This window comes from Pleurodeles waltl, chromosome 12 (assembly GCF_031143425.1).
Source record: "Pleurodeles waltl isolate 20211129_DDA chromosome 12, aPleWal1.hap1.20221129, whole genome shotgun sequence".
Taxonomy (NCBI): domain Eukaryota; kingdom Metazoa; phylum Chordata; class Amphibia; order Caudata; family Salamandridae; genus Pleurodeles; species Pleurodeles waltl.
The window spans coordinates 686,782,476-686,802,234 of NC_090451.1; the positions used below are offsets into that span (position 1 = coordinate 686,782,476).

Below are 19,759 nucleotides of genomic sequence, written 5' to 3' on the forward strand. Positions count from 1 at the left end.
ATGTGTAGTCTTGCATGGGAAACTATGGCAATGCAAGAGGCCATCATCCCCAACAGTTGCATCACTAGTTTTACTGTCGAAGTATGATTCTCTTGTAATTGAGTGAGGTGATTTTGAAAAACTTGAATCCTTACTTGGTTTGGATATGCTAATGCTGAGTGAGGTGATGATGATGCTTGTGGAAAGAACTGGGTATGAATAGAATGTGGAGGTGGAGTAGAAGGAAGTACAGGAGAATGAGTTGGTGAAGGCAGAGGTTGTTCTGAAGCCTTGTCCTTTTCCCTGGAGACTTTTTTAGGGGGAGGCACAGTGTCTAATGTCTCTTAGAATGTAAGTCTCCTTTTAAATGGAATAGGAGGAGAAGCTATAATTCTTCCTGTTCCTTTTGTATATGAATTTTGCACTGTTTAGCAATCATTACTTCAAGGATAGACTCTATCGTAGAGGACTCCTCCAAGGGAACTATAGAATGTTTGCTCACTACAGTTTTCGGCTTTGAACCCTTTGAGACTGAATGTTTTACTCAAACCTAAAATATCAACTCCTAAGTGGATGGCATTTTCTTAGGCTCCGATGTGGATTTGTCCAATTTTCGGCTCCATCTCAAACCAGATTGGGATTAAGATGCCTGTTTGGTCAGTGCCAAAGGCATTTTGGTTTTTGTTACTGTCGGTGCCAAACTGGAAGGTGGGGCATCCAAATGTATTTTTCGACTCCTACCATGGCCCGAGGGCAGTGGAGGGCCGACAAATTATTTTTAAAAGTCTTTGTTTGCTGCTATGGTGCTGGTGTTCTCAAGTGCTGCGTCACTGGGATGGACTGACTCTCGACGTCCAAATCTTGATCCGACTCAGAATTTCGAATGTAGAAGGCTGTCTGGTGTTCGATTTCTTCTTGCTCATGCTCTTCTCCAAAGATGTCAGACGAGTCGTCTGTTGCTTTCAACACTATTTCTAGCCAACGCACTCTGTCCTGGAGGGTCTTCTTTGATCGAAAAGACGTACAGGTGTCAAGTCTCTTCTTTGTGTTCCGGGGACAGACACAAATTACACACCAAGGGCCTGATTCTAACTTTGGAGGACGGTGTTAAACCGTCCCAAAAGTGGCGGATATACCACCTACCGTATTACGAGTTCCATAGGATATAATGGACTCGTAATACGGTAGGTGGTATATCCGCCACTTTTGGGACGGTTTAACACCGTCCTCCAAAGTTAGAATCAGGCCCCAAGTGTTGATTTCTGTAAGGAAATTTGGAGTGACACCGAGGACAGAACTAAAACGGAGTACGTTTCATCAGCATATCATTCTCTGACTCCAGTTGTCAAACTAGGCACAAAAAGAGTGTGGACACCCCATATGGACGTTAGATAGACCTCGACGATAAAATTCGGATCGACCATTAAAAGTATAAGATACGCGTTGAAAACGATACCGACGTCGATAGAAAGTTAGAAATAAAGTTCAGAGGATTCCGAACCGAAATTCACCGGAGTGAGAGGAAACATGTTCGAACCAGATGAGGGAAAGAAAACAATCTAACAAAGGACTCGATTCCCATGCGCACTATCACCGAGAGGATGAGTCACTCGATCTCATGACTCGAAAATATGCTTAGAAGAAAAACAAATTCTAACACTCCGAGCCCAAAACTAAATGTCGGACTTATGCAAACCATGTGTATCTTCAGCTACACATGCCATCGAACATAGACGTTTTTTGATGAAGTTGAAGGACTGGCGGTATGCTGGGAGAGTATGTGATCAGTTATGGGCAGAAATATTGTTGCACCATGGGTAGAACCCATTTGTCTGAGGTGATTTCCTGTCAGTGTGGCAGGAAATCCTGGAGCAACCAAGTGATAGGTGTTGTGTGATTGGAGGGAGGTGCGGAGTGTCAATGCTTAGTGGTGGTGGAGGCCCCCTTGCTGCTGGACCTCCTTTGCCTCTACCTCTTATTTACTCTATACCTGCCTCTAGTGCATCCTCAGCAAGTGTAGGGGTGGTAGACTTGTTGTTGCCTCTGGTAGAAGCCTGAATCCAGGAAGGTAGCATTGGAGGTGACAATACTGTTGCCTCTGAAAGGAGCCTCAGTGGGCAGGGTTTGCAGAGAACCCATGGCCTTTGATGTATCGGTATCTTTTTTAAATTTTCCAACATCTGATCTACCCGAGGTCAAAACAGTGTTATCCACCAAAATGCAAGTTGAGTAGATGTTGCTGCACTTCAGGCTCAAAACCCGAAGTGCGCAGCTGTGTATGGTGTTGGATAAGGTACTGGTACTGACACCTCGGGCTGCAGTATCCGCTGTGCTTTGGGCATAATAAATAGTTGCAATAAAAGTGGTCTTGTCCTGCGAAAATGTTCCTCCCCTCTTTGGTGATATTTGGGTGACAGGTCCTGTAGCAAGTCCTACATTTGGTCCCAGTGGGCCCTGTCAAACCTTGCTAACAGGCCTACAGAACTGGCAATATGCCAATGGTTAGAGGCATCTGCTGTTACCAGTTTTCCCGCTGTATCTAACTTTTCACTCTCCTTATTGGGCTGGGCAATGTCCCCAGCCCCTTGAGAGGTTGCACATTTAATTGCAGAGTTCACCACTAGTGAGTCTAGTGTGACATGCCTCCTGAAGTATGGAGGTTAATTAGGTGAGGCCTTATATTTGGGCTCTACCATTGGGGTTACTATCTGGGGTTTTACAAGCCCTTGAACAGTATGTTCTGTTTTGGAAAAGATTTCCACCAAAAAGTTGTCCTCTTTATGTACAATATGAAGGTCGACCTTGTGGTATTGGGCAGCCCTTTTTATGACTTCATGGTAGGAGGTGGTGTCATTCAGGGGGTGAGTTGTGGTTAGATGGGTATCTAAACTGAAGTCTTCCCATGGAACCTTCCTTTTGCCTGGAACCCCAGAGGGGTCATGTAAGTTGTCTGCATGAATCAATTGACAATGGAAGTGAACACACAGGAGTGTAAAGCCTGGGTTGTTGTGTAAAGAAGTGTAGGCGGGTGAGGTGAAAGAGGAGGATTGGATGGTAGAAAAGGGGTAGAGGGAGCAAAGTGAATGTGTATTGGCCCCTTATCTCTGCACTTCTTTTTCAAGGACGGTTCCAGTCCTGCAACCAGATTCTCTTCAAAAGTTGGCTTTATTTTGCACACCAAAGTCTCAATCAGTGTTTGTGGTGGCTTAGTTGTAATCTTGCCCGTCTGTGGGTAGTCATTGTTTGTCTAGCACCCAATTCTGCCTGTGAGCGTTCCAGAATTGGCTGTCCTAATTCCTCCGGAGAGCAGAGCATGTGCATCTACAGCAACACATGCTATGAACAATTTATTTTGGAAAATTATAAGGATTTTGGTTGCAAAAGGCTAAGCACCACAGCAAGTCACCAGCAGAGGCTAGGAATCATTGACTAACAGTAAAGATACCAACCTCATAGTCTTTTTCCTTGCTGTTGAGAGCTATATTTATCGTAAATGTTGACGAATCATGATGGGGTCGTAGGAATGGTTGTTCATCAGGTCGGTATCTGACCACAAAGTTCAGGAGCGCCTGAGCCTGTGAGAAATTTTTAGAAGAGAAAACAGAAGAGTTCAATGAAAGCAAGCTATGTAATAATTTTTTTTTATTCAACTGAAATCTTTCTTATAAATAAAATGGTAAATGAATTTTAAAAAGTCGCTATATGTATTGCAACTAGCAACTTTCTTATTATGGGTGAGGTGGTAACTCCAAAGGACACTACCTTTTTTAGACTGCCAACAGATCCATTTAACAAACCTGTATTAAAGTTGGAAGTAACTCCGTCTGTCTAGCTAAGGCTATTTGTACCAAAGCTCAGGATGGACAAAGTTAAGGGGGGAGAGGGCAAAAATTGCATTTCCTGTTTTGAGCTCCAATTGAATGTTCTTTGGTACCGAAAAAAATTTGCTAAATGCAATTCACCTAATTGTGCATTTACTCAATATACATTTTTTTTGTTTAGTCTGAATCTATCCCTAGAGTTTAAGATACATACATTAGAAAATGGTGCCAGGTGAGCTTTGAGGCATTACAGGAAGGACAAGTGCTACAGTGAAAATGGTACCAGACTGACTGCTGCTCGATTTTCATATGAGATCCATGAACTGCTATATTTAACTGAGGAGTCTGTAAACAGTTCATGACAGTAAGCAGTCCATGATCCTATGTCAATGTTAGAGTGAGATCCAGGAATTTAGTTCTCCACCTTTCAACACTAACAAGAGTATACACAGGTACCGGTATGGGCGTCACACAAGGTCTCTCACTGCACCATCTAACAGCTGAGACTGGTACAAGATCCTACATTGTGCAGACACAAAAATATAGTTTTTCGGACTGCTTATAAATTGCCCTTGTATGGATAATAACAAACAGCAAAAAACATATACATCCTAACCAATTTATCTTGGCAAGATGTGTGAAAATATTGCAGTACAGGGATGCTCCTTACCTTGGTATAATAGCCTGGATACAGCTTTTCTGTCACTGGAGCAATGTAATCCAACAGAAACTTGAGCCACTCCCTCTCAAAGTCTACTTGGTTCATGTGGATGTCAACAGTCGGGACATTTTCATAACCTCCAGCAAGACGCTGGTCCTAGATTTAGGAGAAAAAAAAAAACAATTATAATCGGGTGGCTAACCACCAATTGAAAAGTATAGTTCAATATCGTAAAGTAGCTCTTAACGCTTGTGTTACTTATGCGCTCAAGGACCGACTAGATTTGCATTATACATTACTCGGAAGCAACTCTTTTTGATCATCATCATCATCATTCACAGAATCATGTAGCTTATGTTCACAATGAGAGCAATGAAGGTGGGATTGAGTCCTTGAATACATCCAAATAAGGCCTTTACCTGCTATAATGGCCAAAACTACATCCAGAATGGATTTACATGTAACTTATCTGGGATTTGAAAACTGGATGTAAGGCTGACTACCGTGATTGTTAACAGTAGAAAAGGTGACTCAGTTTTGGCTTTCCCCACCCACAAGGTACTGGCTGAACGGGTGCGGGGTAGTTGAGGGTGGGGTTGGGGGGGGGGACACGGGGAGCTAAGAGAGCGGTCGACAAATTGGTGGGTGGGCCCTGTGGCGACCAGCAGAGGTGGGACTCACTTAGAAAGCAGTGGGTAGAGACGTGGTCACAGCGGGGGCAGTGACCTGGAGGGGTCCAATGCTCCAGAAAGGCGCGCTCATAGGGTCAACGGTTTTGATGGTTTTGTTACTTGTTGGCTATTCACAAGCTCTTTTCACTACCAGTGCAATACTGACACTATCATTGGGCAAGAATAATCAGAGAATACCATATCATGGACCCTGTGTAGAATTAAGGCAAAAGGAGTGCAATCAGTGATGTCTCACTGTTGCTACTTCAAACTGGAATGGGTTAGGTAACTGTAATGATAAGGTATCACAAGCTGTAAATGCAAATAAAGAGCAATTAAAAAGAAAACATACCTCAGGTTTGCATAAACAGACATCTACTAATGACCTGTGCATTCAAATGTTTGCACAAGGACTATAATCCTAACGGATAGTTAAAACCTCGTGAAAAAACATACATGTATATGACCCAGCTGTGGTCTGTTTTTTAATAATGTATAATAATAAAATGTGTAATCAAAGCTAAACCTGTGTTCTACTGGGAATAGTATGAATGGAGATATTTTTGTAAACCAAGAATAAGATAAAAAGAGTTGTGAGTTTCTGAGTAACGCATCACATAAGTACTGAAAAAAGTGAGAAATGGTTGACCCCCCCCAATTAAGCTGCAAGTGTTAGCCCAGCTTCTAAAGATGCAGAGTGGCATACCCTGTTATAATCAGCACCTGAAGCCACCTCTTGCATTAGAGCCCAGGACATCCCCAAAAGTGCTCTAATACAAATGTTACTGAAGCTTAATGGGCGGTGCAGTCTAATTGTATGGAGACAACACAGACTGCTCAATCGTAGTTCATTGTCACACATATTTCCCCTGACAGTCACTCTAGAGTCCACTGACAAGGGAACCTTGTTGAATCAAGAAAATTAGGTTGAATGACAACATTTTATGTACAGAAGGAAGCAAATGGGCCGTTGTTACTTTCAAGGGCCCAAGTAAAAGAACCTTGCAGATGTGTTCCTGCCCTTTTCTAGTAAGGGGTTTAATAAGAACATTAATTATAATGAGCACATCTGCTATAAGGTTAAAGTAATGATGATAGGTCAAACTTTCAGGTGAAGTATCTAACCCTGCACCTCCCTTAAGAAGGAAGTTTTTCTGAAGTTACAATGTCCAATAAGATTTCACTGTCAAATGTAGCAGATCTTAGACCCATATATGGTTGGGGGACCAAAGAAACATAATGATTCTGCATTGGTGTGATCTTGAGCTTGAAGATAATCCTATGCTTACAGAAGAGACAGGGGAGATATTAAAGGAACGCCTCTTAGCCTGGGAGCTGCTGCATATCTCACACAGAACCCTGTCCATTCCCATCCAGGAAGTATACATTGTTCATTTTCTGAAAAACAGTTGGTTACCTCTTGAAGCGACCATTAATACAGAACTGGCTTGTCGGCTCAGTCTGCCTGCTTCCTGATCACGACCTCTCAGAAGGTGTGCCACTGTTACACAAATCTCTTTGTAGAGGACCTTACTATTTACACCGCAGGCTGGCAGAGCGCTCCTGGATGTCTTCCTCGTGTACATCATGATTCCTCCCAGCCAAAAGCATGGGTTTTACTTCAAGAAACTAGAAAGCGGTTAAGCATTTCTATGCCTAAAAAGTCCTAATCCGTGGCTCTGCTTTTGTTTGCATCCCAAGACGTCATTTAGTAACTTCTGACTCTCAGTGTCTATTTCAAGCCCGCCATTCCTTTACAATGCAAGAGATACAATTCCAATGATATGTCTTTGCTGTCCTGTTTCTCTGGAACGGCTGCACGTTTTGGTACCATTCACACAATATTTTTCCACTGCTTAAGAAACCCACTGTGAATTTGGGTAGTTGTTTCATGCTATACATCAGTTTTTCACAACTGTTTAAGAACCACAACCTAATTTTTAGAATGACAAACCTTTCCCACCCACCTAGTTTTAATGGACATGAGCCAGGCAATGTTTATGTAACTAAAGCATTGCGTGGTAGCGCACTCATTTAAAGACAGCACATTTTCCATTGAAATGGCCACTAAATCTGCAGACGTACAGTTCATCATTGGTGCACAAAAAAGGTAATATATGTAAATCGCCATTCAGTGAACATCAGTTATTCGTGCATCACCAAGTAAAGTGTCTTGACTTGTTTCGATCCAAATAAAATCTTTGTTTCCATTACGCATCAGAACTGCAAAGAAATGTTCTTCATTTCTGGTTTCCTAACTGCTGAATGTGTACAGTTCATTTACAGCTATTTACAGATTGTTGTTTCAAAAAAACACTGACAGCCTTCCCTTTCACACAAGTTAATTATGTGACAGTGTGTGACATAATTCCCTTTACATTTCTTCTCTGGCTGTAGAGTGAGAAGAGTTTGTAAACACCAATCCCAAAGTTTCAAAAAGCAGCAATTTGTCAGAAGACATAGCCTGAGATTTGAGCACAGCAAATGTGACAAGATAAATACAGAATTTAAAGGCATCTATTTTTATTTCAGGGACTTTTCAAACCCACCAAAAATCTGCTTACAACTCCCAGAAAAACCCTGCTCTACAGAATGCTAAATATCAACCTGAAGCAATAAGGACATCTCCTAAAAGGTTTCAACGGCTCAATCAAAAAACACAAGAAAGGGCACAAACAGAGAAAGAATAGTGTGGGAACTAATGAAGATTAGTTTACATTTGTAAAGGTACGGGAAAATAAAAATGTGGATTCAAAGAAAGTTGTCATCCATTATCAATTAGGATTTCCATCACCTCGGCTCATCGAAACTCACCTCATTCTTCCCGCCAGACCACTGTCCATAGTGCTCCATTTCTTCCACCATTTCATCGCACATCTTCTCTGTGAAGATGGGAAACCAGTAAACATCAGGGCAGGGCTAAAAGAGAGGAAATAGATAAAGACAAAGGTCAGAATACTGCAAATCATGAGTGACTTGGAGAAACATGTAGAGAGCATACAGATGAGTAGGTGTGCGTGCGTGCGTGCGTGCGCACACACACATACACACACACACCCCCACCCACCCTTGGGTTCTCTTCAGTCAGGATGTGTGCTTTACGTACATACTAAAGTATCTGCAAGACGTAAAAGGAAAGTCTATTTCATTCTTGTGACTTGATGTGGACATGAGGGTACAAATGCCAAGCAGTGGGGAGGTCAGGTCCATCTTTCTTTCCTGTCTGACATCATAATTGTCCTTGCCACCTTAGACTCACTGTCATGGTAATCTCCATGTGTTCCCCTTGCAGGGTCTCCCTGCCTAGGCACCCATTAAAGCATGTGATTTAAAGGTTCCAATCATGTTTGGACCCATATGTAGATAGAAGGAACAGGGCACTGGACTCTGTCCTTCTATGGTTCAGTTTCTGTAACACTGGATATTGATTTACCTTTGTCTTTTGATCTATGCATACTATTATCTATTACACCTTGAGCCCCTCTGTCTCTTTGCCCGGTCAGCTGGCTTATAATCAGAACCTTTTAAAAGGCCCTGTGTACTCCCACATTTCCTTTTCATCTAACTTTTCTGAATAATTTCTTTCTGACCTCCTTAACTGTCACTGTGCTTTATCTCATGCTTCTGAGTTAGGCAAACTTACTTGCTCCAAAGCCCTAAACATTCTTTTTATTACCAAACCTGATGATCATACCATTTTATCTGATGCTTTCTTGATTACGTGGATTGCTGCGGTACAAGAGGAGGGCTAGCTGTCATTTACCAGAGAAACCTGCAGTGTTCTCTTCATCTCTTTCTGTATTTTCCTCTTTTTAGTGTTTACCACTTGTTCTTACAGCATCCCTTTGAGTACTTTTTCAAAGTTACTTATCATCCCTCAGGCTCCTGCGCCACTTTACTTGATTTTCATAAATGATTTTTCTATAGTCCTTAACATTGCTTCCTCATGTAATGTCTACCTTTGTTTCAATACCGTTGTTCTCCTCACCACAATCTTGGTAATATGTTGTGCTTGCTTATCTGGTAACTGTGTCCAAATAAGCATGAAGGGAGTCCACGGCAGTCAGGTGTTACTGGGGACTGGAGCTGTCAAAGGTTACTGGGCAATAACTCTGGGGCTTGAGTCGAATCCTAGTGGTTTCCAAGGGCTTTTATGGCATTCAAATTTTAAGACAAATTACTCTTTTTAGCACTTGACCCGGTTAGGGTAGCAGGCTGGGCAGGCTGGAAGTGTTGTGGCCTTAGAAACATGACACAGTCGATACCAGTCAACCACCTCCGGAGGAAGGTCGAAGGTGTCAGCTTTTGCCACAATTCCCAACCATGAAGATGTATAGTGCAAAGGTGCGGGTGCAGAACTCTGCCCCGTTGCTGCAACAGCAGATACTCCAGGAGCAGACGCCTGATTGGAGGACAAATGCTCAAGCTCGGTGCAGGAAAGTCACTCTTTTTGGCACGGTTACCCCCACTTTGTGCCTGCTATTAGTATGCTTGGCTGCTAACCAGGACCCCAGTGATTGTGCTCTCTCCCTCTAAATTTGGTTGTCTAGGACTTCGCACACCCCACATTTGACATACTGGTGCCCCCTTATAAGTCCCTAGTATATGGTACCTAGGTACCCAGAGCACTGGGACACCAGGGGTTCCCTATGGGCTGCAGCATGTATTGTGCCACCCATGGGAGCCCATGCAAAATGTTTGCACGCCTGCCATTGCACCCTCGGTGAATGCACCCTTTTACCACAGGTCACTGCACCAGGTCACTGTAAATCACCCATATGGTAGGCCCTCCTAGCCCAAAGGGCAGGGTGCAGGTCCCCATGTGTGAGGGCACCCCTGCATGAGCAGAGGTGCCCCTACGAACTCCAGCTCCATTACACTGGACTTCGTAAGTGCGGGGAAGCCATTTTCCCGTGTATTGGACACAGGTCGCTACCTATGTCCAGCTACATATTGGTAACTCCGAGCCTCGGCATGTTTGGTATCAAACATGTCAGAATCATACCCCAATACTGTTGCCAGTATTGTCTGTATGATTCCCTGCACTCTGTGGCCTTCTTATAGGACCCACAGTATTGCTCCTATCAGTCTTCTGGGGTTTTCCAGGCAGCCCGCCCTGCTGCCACCCCTCAGACAGGTTTCTGACCCCCTGCTGCTTGACCAGCTCAGGCAGAGGGAGGCAGAACAAAGGATTTCCTGTGGGAGAGGGAGGCAACACCCCCTCCCTTGGAAATAGGTGTTACAAGGCTTGGGAGGGGTAGCCTCCCCTAGCCACCGTTTGCTTTGAAGGGCACATTTGGTGCCATCCTTGCATAAACCGGTTTGCACCAGTCCAAGGACCCCCGGGCCCTGCTCTGGTGCGAAACTGGTGTAAGGAAAGTGAAGTGACCACTCCCCTGTCCATCACCACCCCAAGGGTGGTGCCCAGCGCTCCTCCAGTTGGCCACTCGATTCTGCCATCTTGAAACCAAGATGTGCAGAGACCTCTAGGAGCATCTGAGTGGCCAGGTCAGGCAGGTGACATAACAGAACCCTCCTGATAGGTGGTCACCTTGCTAGGTGACCAAACCCCCTTTTAGGGCTATTTAGTGACTCCCTTGATGGTGGGTCAACAGATTCGACGTGCAAGACCCCACCAGGACTGCTCTGCATCATTTACTTCATCTTCTGGCCACTGGAACCACAGCTGGACTCTTCAGGAACCGACAATCTGCAACTTCAGTGATGACTCTGCTTTGCAACATTGTTTCTCTGGCTCCTTCCACCAACTGCAACATTTCCCCGGCTGTGCATCCTGTGAGGTCGGTGAGACTTCGGTCTGCACCAAGAAGCAAGAAGGAATCTCCCTTGGAGTGAATGAGTCACTCCCCTGCATCTGCATGCACCAACTCCACAACGTCCGGTTGTGTGGATCTGCTCCCCTCTGAAACTGCGTGGATCCTGCATCACAGGTGGTGGTCTAGAGTGGTCCCGTTCGTCCTCTCTGCCCGCTGTCCAACTTGGGAGATGGTAAGCCCTTGCCTCCCCTTGCAGGACAGTACCCCTGTGCACTGTGACTCTTGTAGCTGCCAAGGCTTGTTTACTCCTGATCCAAGGGATCTTTGGGCTCCATGTAGCCCCAGCCCCCAGCACTTCTTCCTACCTAGCATAGTCACCTCTCTGCTGCTCCAGCGGTGTGAGACTCCTCTGCAGGTGTGCTGACTGGACCTCTGCAACTTACTGTGCCTGCTGCCGGTGTTGCCTTTGGGGGCTGCGACTGCTTCTGTTCTCTCGAGTGCTGAGAGGGCTGTGTGACTGTAGTGGTATTGCATAAGCTGTGCATATCTCCTAGATAAGTCTTGGTTGCTCATCCACAGCTACCTCTAGAGAGCCCCGGCTTCCTAGAGACTGCCTACACTTCACTAACAGGGGAAACCGGGACCTGTATAAGGTGATAACACCATAGGTGTCCACCACACACCAGGTCAGCTTCCTACACCCGGGAACACTGGATACTATACTCTGCATGGCCAATTCAGGGCCACTAGGATGTCTTGGGACCGGTCAGATTTGATCTTTTTCAGAACTCTGGCAGAAGAGGTATAGGCATACAGGAGTTCTGAGTTCCACCCTAGGCTTAACATGCCTCCTAGCGAGAGACGCCTTGGAAACTCTAACATGCACAACTGTTGACACTGCCCATTATCAGGGTGGTGAACAGATCAAGCCAAAGTTCTCCCCATTCACTGAAAAGACATTGTGCCACCTTTGGGTGCAACTGCCATTCATAATCTCTAGGCGTCGACAGCTGAGTTTGTCCACTTTGGAATTCAAAGAGCCTGCAAGGCGGTTTGCCACCAGGAAAATGCCTTGATGGTCCAGCCATTCCCTGGGGAGCACGGCTTCCTGGCACAGGGTTCAGGACACCATCCTGCCCTGTTTGTTTCAATACCAGATGGCAGTGGTGTAGTCCGTAAGTACCTGTGCCAGCCTTCTCTTGACAAATGGAAAAAAGGCTTTCAACAGCAAGCTGATGATCCTCAGCTCTAGAAGGCTGACTCTATCGGGGACCAGAGGTCTCTGATCTCCACCTCTTCTAGGTGCCCGCCTCAACCCAGGAGTGATGCATCATCACCACTATCAGCTCTGCATGGAGTAGGTAGAGGGGCTCTCCCACTGACCCAATCACGGTAAGGTAGTCACCACTGCAGATGTTTTCCAGTCTCCTCTGAAATCCGGAAATGGTCGGAGAGGTTCCCTTGATGTTGGGACCACTGAGACTTCAGGGCCCACTGCAGGGCCCACATATGCCATCTGGCATGCTTGACCAGCAGGATGCAGGGGGACATCAATCTCAGCATCCTCAGAGTTGACCTCACTGAAATCCAGGACCGAGACTGAAAGACTGTGATCATAGCTTGAATGTCCTGAACTCTCCTATCCAGGGGAAAGGCACGTAAATGATTTGTGGCCGGAATGGGTCAGATGAAGCGGACTGTCTGAGAAGAAGCCAGATGTGAGTTCAGCATGTTGATAGTGAACCCCAAAGATGACAGGATGCTAGCTGTCGTCTGGATGCGCTTGACAACTGCCTGGGAGATGTCGAGGTAAGGGAAGGCTGGAACCCCAGACCTCCAAAGGCGTGCTGCTACCACTGCCATCACTTTCATGAACAACCAATGGGCACCTGTGAGCCCACAGGGGAGCACCACTAACTGAAAATGCTCCATTCCCACTACGAACCGCAGGTAGCGCCGACGAGCCTGCATGATAAGAATATGGAAATAAGCATCCTGTAGATTCAGTGCCACCAGCCAGTCTCCAGGGTCTAGGGCACACAAGACCTAGGCCACGGCGAGCATTCTGAATTTGTCATTCTGGAGAAAGGTGTTGAGAAGGCACAAGTCTAAAACAGGACGGTCTCAATCCTTCGTTAGCACCACAAAGTGGTGGGAATAACAACCACAGGCAACTTCTGGCACAGGCACCATCTCAATAGAACATTTGGTCAAAAGAGCTTGCACTTCCCGCCATAAGACAGACAGATAGTCTTCCATCAGTCGTTCCAGGGTTGGTGGAAGGTGAGGTGGAGTGGCTATGAAGACTAGGTTGTACCCCTTCTCGAGAAGCTGCAGGACCCACCTGTCTGATGTAATGGCACCCAACAAGGTATAAATAGTTTGATCCTGCCTCCAATCAGGTGGCTGAGCTAAACTAAGGGCAGGCTAAAGGGATTTGGAAGGTGGGGCCAAGAGCTTCAGAGTAGAACTCAAGCTTGTTGACACCCAGTTAGTAGGTGATACGGCCTTAGCCACAAAAGTGCTGGGCACCTTGCTGAGGCTTAATTGGCTGCCTTTACAAGTTGATTCTGCAGAAAGTGCATAAGAACCATAAGGGACGATGTGGCGGGTGAGGTGGGGCAGATAAGCCCAGGGAGTGTGCTGTGGCCCTGATCTCTTTGAAATGCTCTAGTGCAGATTTTGCCTTGTCCCCAAAAAGGCGAGAGTTGTTAAAGGGAACGTCTTATAAGGGATGATTGGAAAAACATGTTGACCGTAGAAATAGAGACATTAGAGCCAATGGCTCGCCCGATGGAATCAGTGGTGCCCAGGCCACAATAAATTGTGAATTTGGCCATGTCAAAACCATGCTGTATAGCTTGGGCCAGAACAGGACGAAGGTCTCTGGGGACACCCAAAAGGACAAGCGCCACGGAATTCCAAAGAAGGTGGGACTAGTAGCCTTGCAGGCAACTGTCCCTGAAGAACCTGAGGGCCAAACTGGTTAAAGAAAATACTCTCTTCCGAAAAGTCTCTAGTCCGTCGGACTCCATACTGGAAAGAGTAGTTGGATAAGTATTTGGGTTTGTCTGAGTAGTAGACCTCTGCACCACTACCCTCTCAGGGGAGGAGAACTAAGTCAAAAATGCAGGATTGCCCACAACAGATTGGTGGCGTCTTGCAATTTGGTGACTTACTGGGGGGCCAGTGCATGGTTTGGCCCAGGCCCCTAGAAGATCATCAGTTAGTGACTAGTTAAAAGGTAGGAGGGGCTCAGTAGTGGTTTGTTCCAGCTGAAGAACTTCAGTCAAGACATTGGTTTTGATCTCCAAGATGGGAAGTTGGAAATGGGTAACTTTGGCCACTCACCACCGCAAGAACACAAATAGAAGAAAGACTCTCTTCAGTGGTAGGACCTATGGTTGTGAGAAGGCCAGAATCTGAAGAGGTGTCAAGGCCACTGGCCCCTTGAAATTCATTATACCAATTCTCTTCGTGGTAGGGTTGGCCAGTTTCGTCACCTGCATCATAATCATCATCATAATCTGTCCCTAACAAGGAATGTAACGTGTGGGATAATCCTTGTGGAGGTGGGATGTTAAGCAGAGTTTTGGTTTGATGGAAACAGGGCACAGCCTCAGCTGAAGTTGAAATGGCACAGATTCAGAGTCTGAAAGCATAATGGTGCATTGTCCTGTGGCAGCGATGAAGCCTGAATCAATGGTCTGAGAACCGCTGTGGATTGTCGAGGCAAAGGAAGAGTCCCACAGGAGCAGGGGAGGAGGACCGATGTGGATGCTGGCACTGATCCATCTCTCAGCTCTTAGGAGTCCACAGGCACACCAGAGAGAGTCGAAAGGAATCCAAAGGGTCAGAACTTGGCGTCGCAGAAACCTTGGATCTTCCTCGGTGCCACAAACAGCCCCGGAAACTCTGGTTGTGTCAGGCCAAGTTTCAGGATAGGCTCCAAAGTCAACTGGCTTAGGGAGCAAGATTGGGTAGAATGGCGACACCACTGCCTTCTCAGGAGTACGAGAGTGGCAGGAAGGGACAAAGTCTCACTTGAATTATTTACATTTTTTCTTCAACTTAACCTAAGATATGCAGCGCAACAACAAATGACCTCAAGATGGACTCCTGCGACTTCAGAACCATGAACAAGACTTAGACCAACCTTTGGACTAGGACAAATTTTGATGAACAGTTTTCCGTTGCCTTGCGATACAGTTTCCCATATGGACTTCCGGTTCATCAACACAACTGCAGGCCTTGCAGTCGTGACTCAGCCAAAGGCAAAATGAATGAGGATCTGTCAAAGACATTTGCTTGTGGCAGGCATTAAAAAATCTGTTACCTTGGCAGGTGTCATTTCCTTTGCATACTGTAATTTTTTGTTAAAAGAGATTTAAAAAAGACAAGAGGTCGCTCCGGAACAAGGACATAACTGGCAGTACCGAGAGTAGGGCAGAGGTGTGGGTGGAGAAAATGTGATATGAGTACGGTGAACCACACCCAACTTTGTGGTAATAAGACAAAATGGATGGAAAGACAGAGGGTGGGCGAGGGGGGGGAGTGGGACACTTTAAGAGTTGTGGGGCTTAATGAGCGGGGCTGAAGCAGGGAAATCCCCTGAAATGAAAGACTAAGGTTATAGAAGAGTAGGGAAGAAAAAGCATATATTTTGAATTTTGACCAAAGTGACTATGTTGGTTTTGTCTATCTGGTGAATGCCATTCAATGTAAAGGTTTGTGAAAACCTATTTGACATGAAAAGGGTCAACAAAACGTCTGTCCTAAAGTTTTTTTTTGTACATTTCACATAGAACCCCCAAGATTTGATGTCATGGTATACGGAATCCAACTCTAGGAAATTTTCTTTTGATCAACAGTGTGTTATTATTATTTTTTTTTTTAATAAGTACGCCCATTTCTTCTTCTCTCAGAAGGGGTTCGAAAGCAGGCACGGCAGGATAAGAACAAAACCAATAGCCCTGGTGTAAACACAACTATTAAATTCCACGTAAGATCAAATCCATTGAAGCTTTCACTGCATACCACCGCACAACAAGTGTCAAAGTGACAAACTTAATTTCTCTTTGAATAAGGTTATCTTCTGTTACCTTTCAAAATAGAACCTGGATTATAGATAGAAAACAGCATGTTAAATATGAACTGGTGGTTTAAAAGTAGTACACAATTAAGTCCTATATTCACTTTTGGAAAGAGACCTTTAATTAATTATGTTTCAAGGTTTAGTATTTGTAAATTTAATGAAGATATGCATGATGAACAACAAGATTTATATTTAACTTTACTTGTGCCTCCTACCCAAAATCCCTTTCTGCTTTTTATTATCTCACTAAGATTTTGGTGCAGCTCTATCCAGCTTCCTTTGAAGTTCTGTCTTTGGTTAGTTGTGCACCCCACTCCCACAGCTCCCACCCTATTCCTGCAGTTTAGTAAGACACGTAATGGAGCACTTTTCCACAAAAGTGCACTGGTTATTATTCCGATGACAAAAAATCATGTATCAACGTTAATAGTTTGTCACTGTTTCTATTTTGCACTGAATACTATACCCTAATAAGAGGCCAGCAAACATACAAATATGGACATTTACACACCTTGGTACAAGAGATCAGCGTTGTGCCACTACACGGGAAACAGCTAATTAGTACACCATTACACCCGCCATACATCCCACAAGGCTGCAAATAAAAATGTAGTTCTTTACCTGTTCAAAATAATTGCTCTCAAATATCTTTGAGTAGTTCTCATGAATGTATTTTTCTTTCCAGTCCTGTTGAGGAGAAAAATTACAAAGATAAGTGTTACTTGCAATTATCAACTTCTGGCCTTGTAGCACGAGCCACATGCCCAAGAAGAAGTGCATGCATGCCCCTGCTCCACACTTTCTTCTGCTTTGGTGACCCCTGATCCCTTTTAATGTAAATGGTAATGACCTTTATTTCTCTTATTCAGCCCTTGCCCCTGTGCTTGAACCTTGCGCCTGCAGCTGCACAGACTCCTGCTCTGCTCACATAGCCTCGCACCTTTTAAGTCAATGCTCTCAGAATCTCCCCTTGAGTCTTATTCAGTCACATCTTTTACCCTGTCCTCAACCTGGACACCTCTTTCATGGCAAGATAAGTCCTTGCCGCAATTCTGGCCTTGCCATATAGTACAATCATTTTCTTCACATAAACACAACTCTTCCTAAATGTCCCATACCAGTTACTTACCTGTAACAATGGTTTTGCAGCTTGAACCTCTTCTGGATTTACATGCTGGCCTTATTGCACCATCTAGTGGTTGAGGAAGTATGTTTAACTGTTAGTTTTTTATTTTTTTTATTTTTTTACTTTGGGTGTTTCAATGGAGTGCTGTAGATCACGTTAGCGATAGGGAAACAATCTAGAAGAACGTGTACATCAAGTGGGGATTACACAAACACATTTAAGCACAGGGAGATTAACTGATTTGCCCAGACTCACAAGCTGTTCAGACTAGCACCAAGGCTGTAATTCAAACCATTCTGGCCTTGTGTCGAAAGGAGTGCAGGAAACACACAACTTACTTATTTCCTACCATATGCTTGCACTCAACCAATGACCCCCTTCGCCGGAACCCTTAATCCTAAACTTGCCATAACTTCTGTCTCTTCTCTTCCTAAGGCACTTTTAGTCCTGCCTTGTGTCCAGCACTCACCATGGGGTTTTCAAAGATTTGCCACAGGTCGTTGTGAAGGTGGGATGTGTTATATCGTGCAGTCGATACAAGCCTTCCAAATTCCTCTTGGTTAGTGATGTACATGAAGATTCCCTGAAAGGGAAAGAAAAGAAACACAAGGCTTTTTTTTCAGCACCCACACTCATTTCATCAGAGGGACTATCCAGACCCGTAAGGACAGATTTAAAACATGTAGGCTGTAGAATACCCATGGCTTCCTGAGGTTAGGGAGCATACAGTTAATGTAGAGTGCACCACCTTTACATCTTGCAGTAATCATCGCGCATGTGTACAAGGTACATCAATGTTAACACCCGCAGATAAAAGCAAATGAATCCTGCACAGGTATACTAACACAGAACATCAAATTTTATCTCCTGCATGGACAACATAACTCCCATTTTTGGACAGGGTAGTGGAATCATGAAAAACAGGGTTGGGTGTATGTTAAAATAGCTTGGCAAATTAAGGGTGCACCGCAGGCATCTGTAAGTGAGCTCCATTTTACACACTGAGAACCTGATGTGGTGAAGGCAGTTCTTTATCTTTCGATGGTCAATAAGTTACATACCATTGCACCGGCTGATAGCGACATGTTTTATTATCATCACTATGAAATGGTAAAACTATGCTAGAAGGGCAACAGAAAACAACACTATAATTATCCTTATTAATCACAGAACACCCAGGTTGGAAGGAAAATGTGTTGATCTAGACTTCTGTTGTCTCCGTTCTCAGGTACTCTCCTTTTACCAATTAATGAGAACTACTGACTTCTTGTAGCTGGAAAGAAAACTTGTTGCTAAAGCCGACATTCCAGCCACATTTATTTGCTGTCTGGAGCACCTTTCTGCGCTTACAAATTAAAGATCTCTCTTAAAAAGCTACTTATCACCATTAGTTAAGAAACAGTCTTTTGGTAGGGAGTATCCGTAAATAAGGGAGCCAACTTAGCTCACAGTTGTAGCCTATTTAGAGGAAAGGCTTCAAAGTCCTTTACATTGACCTGAAAGTCCAAGCCTGTGAGCTACAAAAGTGTCCATCTGTTTTCTACAACAATTTGCCTGGTTTTCTGGCCTAGAAATACCTAAAGCAGTCAAGAAGGGGAACTTCTTATTGCCTTCTCTCGCCTTGTCCAAGAGGCTTCACTTATTTCTAGCAATAAGCAATACCTAGCATGCTTGCCTCCAAGTTCATAAAGATTTGCTCACGAGAGACAAGGAAAAAAGTTTATATGCGCAGCAAACTCTAGTTTCACCGCACTTAGATGCAAGCCTTTTTTTGGATTCAAGACAGCTTGTTCTAGATTAGGATAAAGATTTGGGGGCATGCAAGACTTCAGCAGGTCTCGACATGGTTCATACTGAGTACTGGGACAGACCCGTCAAAGAATCAGGTGGCTCTAGAGAAGTAGTGAAACCGCTAAGATCTTCAGAGGCACCTACCTTTTCACGCACATTCTTACAAAAAGCCATGTCGGGGTCCGTCAGGTCCATTGTGAAAATGTTCTTCTCCTGCAGCTCTTGGCGGAGGGTCGCTCCTCTGATCAGGTACACTTGTGTGATGTACGGCACATTCCATACACCACTAGGGCCAGAGGAAAGAGAGAAAGACAGAAAGGTGCTCTGTAAATCACGGACTCTGTTCAGCAGTCCAATGCCTGCCTGGCAAGTACCCAAAATAAATCAGTGACAGCTAAACACAATGTTTAGTTTATCCTTCACTTTCCGAAATATACTTTTAAAACCAGCATTGCTTGATACAATATCTGTCCCTGAAATAGTAAGCAGAAATGCAAGTGGCCAGATGACAAAGTATGGCATCTTTGGAGCCCCCCCCCCGTTCCCTTCTTCGGGTATTAGCAGTAAGGCTGGAAAGTGCACGATGAAACTCAACACTGACGTAAGTAGGTTGGTGTCTTCACACATTAAATGTGCTGCAGGTGAATGAGGACTAACAAGGGACATTTCATGGTACATGAATGTTGAGTGCCGCAAAGATGGGATCACTGCAGTTCCCACATGGGAGTCCACACTATTAAAGAGAAGCCTTCAACACCTCTCCATCTATGATGCTGGTGTAATAACACATGGGCTCACTGTAGTGCATTACAGACTGGTAAATGTATTACAGCAGTGG

General features: G+C 44.7%; 1 protein-coding gene across 1 annotated transcript in view; it reads right to left on the bottom strand.

Moving 5' to 3' along the window:
* Positions 1-19,759, bottom strand: part of PLOD3 (procollagen-lysine,2-oxoglutarate 5-dioxygenase 3) — a 179,745-nt gene that overhangs the window by 13,819 nt on the left and 146,167 nt on the right. The window contains exons 13-18 of the mRNA XM_069218723.1: positions 19,066-19,207; positions 17,600-17,713; positions 16,626-16,691; positions 7,947-8,051; positions 4,471-4,617; positions 3,429-3,554 (exon numbers count right to left, since the gene is read on the bottom strand). Of these exons, the coding sequence (XP_069074824.1) occupies positions 3,429-3,554; positions 4,471-4,617; positions 7,947-8,051; positions 16,626-16,691; positions 17,600-17,713; positions 19,066-19,207 (700 nt within the window). The remainder of the gene's footprint in view (positions 1-3,428; positions 3,555-4,470; positions 4,618-7,946; positions 8,052-16,625; positions 16,692-17,599; positions 17,714-19,065; positions 19,208-19,759) is intronic.